At 40.5% G+C, this 9,705-nt stretch overlaps 1 protein-coding gene across 1 annotated transcript; it reads left to right on the top strand.

The window, feature by feature from the left end:
- The first annotated feature begins 94 nt into the window (after window positions 1–94).
- On the top strand, window positions 95–7,838 carry LOC136295016 (C-C chemokine receptor type 5-like). The gene is made up of 2 exons (XM_066193211.1): window positions 95–824; window positions 4,470–7,838. The coding sequence occupies exon 2, from the start codon at window positions 4,481–4,483 to the stop codon at window positions 5,549–5,551; it is 1,071 nt and encodes a 356-aa protein (XP_066049308.1). The 5' UTR covers window positions 95–824; window positions 4,470–4,480; the 3' UTR covers window positions 5,552–7,838.
- Window positions 7,839–9,705: the final 1,867 nt, after the last annotated feature.

Genomic DNA, 9,705 nt, shown 5'->3' on the forward strand with positions numbered 1-9,705 from the left:
CCTGCGTCATTTCTTTGATGTCCAGAAGGATCTAGAAAGTTGCTCACAGTGCAGCTACAGTTTAACTCTGAAAGTCAGAGTAATCAGCTATGAGGAAGGAAATTGATAAAAGATCAGATTTTATCAGGCTTTTCTAAAGCTTAATTCCAAAACATAAGTAACAGTGCTGTTTGAAAAGGTGAGACTCACTGCACAGACTAAGTCATAGTCTTATGAGAGGGATTAAAATAAAAAACACAGTCCAGAAGACCGGGAGAAAGAAAAATAGGATTAATCAACTACCCTGAAATATAAGGACTGCAACTCAGGGCAAGACAACAGAAAGTGCAGGAAATTCTGAAGAGAAGCATAAACTTCACTCAACAGCTCCACATTTTGTTAAAGGACAGAAAAACATAAAAGAAATTTAATGACTAAAACATGTAAAGGGATGAACCACTGTAAATTGTTCTTTATTCAAACAAGTTCGCTAAAAGAAAAAGATAAAATAATTATATAAACCCTTTTTCTAAAACTACAGCTATGGGTTGTGAAACTTCAACTCCTAGGAGGATCCTCTAGAATTTCAACATATCTGCACGTCTCAAGAGTTAGAAAAGTAACGTCTGAAGACCCATTTTTAGAAAAAAGAGAACCAGAGAACTGCTCCTTCATTTATTTTTTTTTAAATGAGAACAGATTTTCTTGCTTAAACTTTTCATAGTGATACACCCTTCTTCACACAGGAAGATATGATTTTGACCTTCATCTTGTGACAGACAAGTCATTTTAGCATTACTTGTGTTGTAATAATACAAGACATCACCTGCACCATAAGATACATGGTAAGTCATCTTTGCTTCTTTTTTTTATTTTTTTTAACATTTAGTAGCTACTTATGTAGTGTGATGCCTGAAGTGCAACATACTAGTGGAATCCCACCAGTGTACTCATCTTTAAAAATTACCCTGGCAAAATGCATCATATATGTTAAATGGAACGCACTAGTTTTAAAGGACAAAATCACAAAAAGACTTGAGTAGAGGATCCAGCTAAGGAAAGAAATAAATCTCTAGTGATTGATCTGAGTAAAAAACATAATGGAGTATGCCTCCCTGATTTTGTCTCTGAAAATGATGTGCAATGATGGAAATATGGATCTTAAAACTGTTACTTCAAAACAAAACAGTTGTTTAAATGTTGAGTTATTTCAGAGTACTTATGCCTCTCACAGGATGACTACAGAAAAACTAGTGTTGTATTTTAGACACTGACTCATTGGACCCTATTTACACACAGCATAACTTAGCACTTTACCTCCATTTGCCACAGTGTTATAATTATTACCGTTTTATGGGACTATGCAAATGAACTGAAACTCACTTGAATAAAATCTTTGCCTTCTAAAACACAGAAAGTTGTGACCTGAAACTTAGCATGAACAGTTACATGAGTTTACTCCTCTTTTTTTTTTGTGAGCCTTTCTTTTAAAAAATGCATGACTGATAGTCTCAAGCAGAGCAACAGGATTTTTATAGCAGATTGCAGGTTTCTGCAATAGAAATATTGCATTTATCTAAACTGTACTCAAAATAATATAGAATTTTTTTGAAGTATCCTTTCTTCAGAGATCTTTGTTGAGTACCTTTTGGGGTTTTTTTAACGATTAGGAAACATAAACCCAGTCAGATCCCTCTCAACTTACTCTAGTCCGGTGAACTGATTAACCCAGTGAAATATTCTAGCCAGTAGCCAACAGTGTCTCCTAAAACAACAAGATTATAGGATAAAGCACAAACCTGCTTACACTTCTTTTTTTCTGGTTTCCAAATCAGTATTTTTAGTCTCCATTGTCAGCATGCGCTGGATACTATACACAATTCAGAGCAGTAAATACTTTTGCAGAGAGACTTCTGAAGCAAAGGCTGGGCTAGAAGAAGGGGGTTTGGTTAGCAGAAGCAACTGCCCAAAAAACCCCGCCGTAACTTAAGCAAACAAAAAGGGTTGTAAGGAAGAAGACAAGATGCAGGGAAGATGTGGTAGTCATTCCAGGAAGGCAGGGGAAAAAGAGGGAAAGCATAAAGATAGCAGTTAATGGGAAGAAGGGTCTGTCACAAACAGAATTATCACAGTAATATCAAGGCAGCATTTTGCTATGATATTTGCATGAATCCTATCAATCACCTACTCATAAAATCCCAGTCTGGGTTTATGACTTAGTTGCTTTTCATACCCATATTTGTGCATGACCATCCCACAGGTGCAAAATGAGCAAGACAGGAAGTGCTGGGTCTGACACCCATCCCACAGTCCAGGGAGACAGCATGGCTGACTGACACATAGTAAATGAGGATATTTATCTACATGCAGGGATGTACTGTCAGGGCATGCAACATGGATCTAGCAGGTCTAGTTGAAGGAAATCTTAAATATTTATTTGGGTAATGCCCAAGTCTCATCATGTTTTGAAGGAAAGAATTTAATATTTTAGACCAAAGAGTGTTTAATTAACTCACTTTTTTTTTTTAAGTGTTGCTGAAAGTAATTAAGATATAGAAACCCTGAACTACTTTAAAATCAAGTTATTTACTGACAACAGACAGAGTCACAGTCACTTCCTTTATCAACAAAACCAATACTGCTGCATTGTAATAACTACACAATTAGTATGACTATGGAAAAAAAATTGTTTCACAGAGATTGCCAGAGTTTCCTAAAAGACAGTATTTGGAGAGGTTAACAGCATTTATTTGTCATCAAGAAATTGTATCTGGGCAAAGCTGACACCCAAACAACTGCCATTTGCTAATCTTCTCTTACACCTCATTCTCCAAAAGAAAACTTTACGCTGTACTCAACAAACAAAAGTAATGTCTGAACATGGATGTCGTCTTTCTTATTATTCTTAGGAGCAGAGCTGGTAGCCAGGCTCAAAAACTCGGGGAAAGAGCATGAAAAAGTTTTGCAAAAGCAGCATTTCTTTTTGTACAAGGTGCAGATTTTGCTCCAACAAAACTTCCTCTTTTGGGACAGATGCATAGCTGCACTGTGCAGCATAAGAATCTCCATCAGGAGCTGGCAGCAGAAACTCATTTTTAAGGTCGCAGATTAGCAGACCCCAAAACCTCAGGTTAGGTTTAGCTAAGTCAACTACTTTGACAAAGATTAAGGACACTGGCATTTTAAGCAATCTGGTTTTACAGCAGAAAACAGTCCTTTCTCCTGTGAGTCATCTACAGGTGCAAAGAAATGCTTTAGCGATTTCACAAGCTCTAAGTCAGAATGGGCCACTATGAGCTTGAACCAAAAAGCAGAGCAGGGCCATATCTCTCAGTTACTCCAGTCATAGCCTGAGTTTTTTAAGTGACCTTTAGACTTGCAGAGCTCGAGTGCAGAAATGAATGAAACGGTGGTTGTCTTGAGAGTGTGGTCTCTGCAAAAGATGCCTGCAATCACACAGGCCACACCACACCACTGAAAAAAACTGCATTCAGGAAAGGAGTGAACACTGGCGCATGACATGAGTGCTCAGGGATCACACAGCAAGCTGGGGCAGACGCACTGCCTGAACTCTTCTCCATGAGGAGCACTCTGTTGCCTTTGTCTAAGAACAGGCATTCTGACCTTTCCAGGAAAAGACTGATTTCAAAACCAACACCGTGCCATGGTCTGCCATGAAGTGTCTGATAAAAGCAGTCATGATGGCACAGGAAGAGAGAGCAGCCCTTTAACCAGACAGCAAGTAGATCTCTTTGAATAGCTACCAAAGGCATGGGTTGCATTTCCTCACTAGGTGACCAGGGAGCACTTCTGGTGCCTCTGACACCCATCTTCACAAAATCCTCTGCCCGGCTTCTCACGGGACACACAAGAATTCTTCCATGTTCTCTGGGGCTCTGTGGGAAGACAGTTGTCCTGAGCTTTTCAGAGATCAAGTTACACAAATTATGCTTCTTCATCTGGCTCACAATCCTACCAGGGACTTGGGAAAAGGGGAGGCTTTGGAGACTGGAGGGGCTGACAATACAGTTGCAAGCCTTTCTCTGCTGCCAATGTGTAATAGAACTTGCCTGAGGGCTTTCACAGCTCTGCTGCACACTCACCTCCCTGGTCCTGACTCCTTGCAAGGGAATGCCAGTCCCTCACACAGTGCCTAAATCAAGAATAGCCATGGCTGGGATTCAATCCACATTTCCTCTGTTTCTGGTTTAGGCCAGGCAGCTGATAATCTCTGCTGGGGAGGAAAAACGCACTTAACAATGTACACATGGGAAATGACACACAGCACACTTCCAACATGAAGCAGTGAGACTCCACAGATGTATGAATGAGTTTCCTGAGAGGTCTGCAATTTCTTTCTCTTGACAAGTAATGCTTGTGTGCTCATCAGCAAAACTCATTTCAGGAGAGAACATCAGCATATTTCAGTCTCTTCACTGCAAAGCTTGGAGATTCCCCTAGTTTAATGTCCTTATTTTTCGCCTTTCCAGACCAATACACCATGGGAAATGAAACAACAGACTACACAGACTGGTCAGTGACAACAGAGCTTGACTACAGTGATTCGACACCTTGCCCTGCAACTGAGGAAAAGCACTTTGCAGCAAAATTTTTGCCCCCTCTTTATTCTTTAGTGGTGATATTTGGCCTGACAGGCAACATGCTTGTTGTCCTTATCCTGGTAAAATACAAGAGGCTGAAGAGTATGACTGACATCTACCTGCTCAACTTGGCCATTTCTGATCTGTTGTTTGTATTTTCTCTCCCGTTTTGGGCTTATTACGCAGTTCACGACTGGATTTTTGGGGAGGCGCTCTGTCGAATTCTGTCAGGTGTCTACCTCCTTGGCTTCTACAGTGGCATCTTTTTCATAATCCTGTTGACCCTGGACAGGTACCTGGCCATAGTACATGCTGTGTTTGCTTTGAAAGCCAGGACAGTGACTTACGGCATCCTCGTCAGTGTTGTCACTTGGGCTGTTGCTGTTCTTATCTCTCTCCCAGGGGTAGTATTTCACAAAACTCAAAAGGAAAGTTCAGGCTATACTTGCAGTGCTCATTATCCATCAGAGCAGAGAAATACATGGAAGCAATTCCTTACCTTAAAAATGAACATCCTGGGACTTCTTATTCCAATGTTAATCATGATCTGCAGCTACGCACGAATTATAAAGACCTTACTGCAATGTAAGAATGAGAAGAAACATAAAGCAGTCAGGCTTATTTTTATTATCATGATTATCTACTTTTTTTTCTGGGCACCATACAACATTTGCATTCTCTTGCGTGATTTTCAAAGTGTGTTTTCCATCTCTACTTGTGAAGGAAATAGTCAACTGCACAAAGCAATCCAAGTGACAGAAACAATCTCAATGATCCATTGTTGTATCAACCCTTTAATTTACGCCTTTGCCGGAGAAAAATTTAGGAAATATCTTCGCTGCTTTTTCCGAAAGCAGATTGCAGTCCACTTGTCTAAATACTGTCCTGTTTTCTATGCTGACACAGCTGAACGAGCGAGCTCCACCTACACACAATCTACTGGAGAACAAGAAGTTTCTGCTGCATTATAAGTTGAAAAATTGGAATTGACTCTTTTGAGATCAACTCTGTGATGAAAGCCTGCTGAATCTCTCCTGGATATTGTCTCTAAGGCAGCTGAAAAAAAACCCCAAAAAATCACAGAATACACATTTACCAAAATTTGAATTTGCTCACAGACTAGGATATTTGTAAATACATGAATAGGATGTAGCAAATTACTTTATTGGGAGCCTGAGTTAGCAGGCTAACAGATTTTTTTGAAGTGAACTAGAGGTTAGAGTTACACTGGTTCTTTGGAAACATCTCTTGACTGTACATTACACAAGATATCTCACTCATTTAAACTCAGTCTCATTCATATTTTTTACTACTCTTGGTTGTGTATCTCTGTAAATAATGCTAAATTGCTAAGGTCTGTCATGCAGCATGAAATGGAAAATTTTATACACTTAGAACGGACTCTGATATATTTCATGGTATATTTTCCTTTGTGTATGGTTGAGTCTTAATGACTTAGATTTCTCATAATAGTTCTAACTACTAGGGGCTAATACCTGAGTGACTTTTGAGTTTGATACTTCTGAAGGCTCTTTTTTACTCATCTGCTGTTTTATATGCTACTCATGGTAAAAAGATAATGTAATTGAGCTATCATTAGAAAACTTATGTCCTATAACTGATCAGAAAATCAGTGTGGCAACAGTATTTTAAAAATAAAGTATTTCCTATGGAGCTTTAATCAGGTGGGATCAAATGTGAAGAGTGAGTCAACAGTGTTTTAGCTTTTTAGTGCAGAGATTTTGCTTGCCATTTTTGTAGCCTACATAACAGAAAAACTTAAAAAAAAAATGAGTGCAGGCATAATGGCTGCCAAACTACAACAGTGTTAGAGGTGTGAAGGTGATTTCTGAACTGGATTGACACCCATGTTTTTAGAGATAAGTGTATGTTGCAAACATTTAAGTTAACAAAACATCTGGGTAAGTAAAAATAATCTCTGTTCTACAGAGTCAAGGGCATAGAGCATCTCTTTTGTTTTAGAAGCTGGTATCATTTAGGGGGTCTGTGACAATGGGGGGATTTTGCCATTTAGGAGTTTTACAGAGAGCAAAAGCTTCCATAATTAGTAAGACTGGTCGTTAAATGTGACTGATTCTCCATAAAGCTCAGAACCTGTAAACCATGGGAACACATAGAAAACATGAAATAAATATTGGGCTACTCAGGTGCTGAAGAACATACCATAATCACAGAATTAATCAATTTGGGCCAAGTTCTCCTTCTAACAGTTCTTATATTTCCCCTAAGACATATGGTATTGGACAACTTTGGAGACAGGAAATAAAAAATGAATATTTTGTTCTCTATTCCTATGCAGAAAGGTAATTTCTGTTTCCCAACTTCTCTAGACAGCCTTTTAAATAATATTTTCAAAGAAGCAAATGTTTCAAGAAGTCTCAAAGAAATTTTACAGTGGAAAGTGCTTGTGAAAGCAGGAAGAGAAATAGGGAAATCATAACTTATCAAACCACTTGTTTTGAGTTTTTTATTTTGTCATATTAAGCACCACTTTGGAACTACATCCACATGGGAAGTGTAAAAGAAGTATACCACACCTTCTCATTTACAAGATTTTCAGCTGCATAGTCTTCCTTAAGGCCCTGTGGGTCAATTACTTTCTAGACTTTGTATATGCTTTTAAAATGGGTAAATACATCAGCATAATGACAAATACATGCCTTCTAGCCTGGCTGATTTTTTTTTTAAATTTATAGAATACATTTATGAAAACAATTTCATATTTTATTCTGCTCTTGGCAAGAACTTATGCTTGGTCTTGAAAACAAGACCTTGCCTTTAGGAAACTACTTAGGAGGGCTTTGATGCCAGACACAATAATACATCTTTGTCAGCCCTTCAGCAGCAAAGCACAGCAACCAAACGTGCGTGGGCACTGACAAACTTTCTGAGTGGCATGTCAAAACTGCCCTGATCCTTCTATAGCATGGACCTCTAATCATGGATCTTTCTAAGCAACAAGCAGCTTCCAGAGGAAAGAGGTGGAACTAAGATTGGTGGCCCAGTGGATCGGCAGCTTATCAAGAGTTTCCATCACTTCACTGGAAATGGATCACACTTCAGCACATGAAAACAAGTCATACTTCAGCTACTGCAATGAATCGTGATCCACATTCAAGGTGACAACTGAAAACACAGCTTTTGGTTGTACTGCTGGTACATTCAATTAAGGACTCTGCTAATGACTATAATAATACTTTGTATTATTCCATCCATTAAAGTTGGTTAACTTTTTAATTAGACTTTTTGATCCTTTCCCACCTCCATCCTCTTATTTTTTAGAATAGCCCAGAAGAATGAAAAAGGAAAATAAATTCCTCTTCATAACACTGAAAGAACAGGCAGGACAAAATTGGGGTTTTACAAGTGGACCTAGAACTAGCAAAATCAAATAACATGGGACCACCAAGACAACTCCAGTGCTCTTAACTGCTTATCACTAATAATCTAATGATAAATATGCTATTTTGGTTGTCACTACATTTGATTTTGTTCCCATTTACCAATGGGAAAAGCAGTATCTCAGACAATTCATACTCATCCTAGATGATTGATATTAGTGGTTTTAAAAATAAATTAGCATATAAAAAAATTCCAGTGTGTTTAGTGACCTAAGTAATTAGGTCATCTAGCTAATATCTAACAATTACAGTGGACTTGTGCACACACTTCCATTCATTCTTAAGATTACAGTGCCATCACGTGGTCTCACTGTAAAGTTTGATGCCAATAAACATGCACTATTCCAGGCAGGCTTTTGGTGCTTTCCTCATTCAAAACATTTTTTAGAATAAATTTCTTTGCAGAAGAGGTGATTAGGTATTGGAATGGGCTTCCCAGGGAGGTGGTGGTTTCACCATCCCAAGAGGTGTTTAAGGACAGACTGGATGTGGCTCTTGGTGCCATGGTCTGGTTTACAGGGTGGTGTTGGGTCATGGGATGGACTCAATGATCTCAGAGGTTTTTTCCGATCTAATTGATGCTGTGATCTATTCCTAAGAAAAACTTCTAATAGAATGACTCCCTCCAGTACAGGCATTATCAGTACTACGCAAAGAGCAGCAAGCCACTGTGGTCACTAGGAATGGAATGGAGGTCCATTGGATGCATAGGCAGGGTCACCGTGTCATGATGCAGGCAGAGGCCAAGAGTGCAGTACAGGATTCCAGACCTTGCTCTGGAAGGAGAGCATTTGATGTTCTTGCCCACAGCTTGGAAGCTATGAGCTGCAAGAATGAAAGTGAAGGTCCTAACCTGGGTCATGATAATGCCAGACACAGCTCCAGGTTGGGTGTAGAAGCGACTGAGAGCGGCCCTGTGAAGAAAGACTTGGGGGTGACAGTTGATGAAAAACTCAGATCACTCCGCTCTTCTCTGGCCACCCACAATTACCACAGAGCAACAACATTTTTATTGACTTTCTTCTTAAATATATAATCACAGAGGCATTACCACCATTTCTAATTGTCCCAGTCCACCTTTGGAGCTGCCAATGGTTGGCTCTGCTGGACATGGAGGAAGCTTCTAGCAGCTGCTCAAAGAATCCACCCCTGTATCCCCACAGCTACCAAAAACCAGGCCTTGCAAACCCAATACCCAGTATCTGAAGGGGGCCTGCAGGAAAGCCAGAGGGGGACTCTTCATCAGGAACTGCAGTGATAGGACAAAGAGTAATGGGCACAAACTGAAAGAGGGTACATTTAGGTTAGAATGAGGCAGAAATTGTTTCCTGTGACAGTGGTGAGGAGCAGGTTGCCCAAGAAGGTTGTGGATGCCTCATGCCTGGCAGTGTTTAGTGCCAGGATAGGGTATAGGGTATTCAGTGGGATGTGTCCCTGCCCATGGCAGGGGAGGCTGGAACAAGACGCTCTTTTTACGTCCGCCCCAACCCGTTATCCCCCCGTGATTTCCTAAGTTCCCCTCCCGTCTCTCCCTCCCCCCGCCCGCTCCCACACTCGCGCTCCCAGCGCCCCCTGCGGGCGGAGCGCGGGCGCGCAGCCACGCGGAACCTCCGCTCCCGCCCCGCCCACATCCGCCGGAGCCCCGCCCCCTCAGCCCCACCCTGCCGCTGCGGCGACGCAAAAGCCCCGCCCCCAGACCGGCC

The sequence above is a fragment of the Chamaea fasciata genome, unplaced genomic scaffold (assembly GCF_029207755.1).
Source record: "Chamaea fasciata isolate MVZ Bird 193981 ecotype frontalis unplaced genomic scaffold, bChaFas1.0.hap1 SCAF_1, whole genome shotgun sequence".
Lineage (NCBI taxonomy): Eukaryota > Metazoa > Chordata > Aves > Passeriformes > Sylviidae > Chamaea > Chamaea fasciata.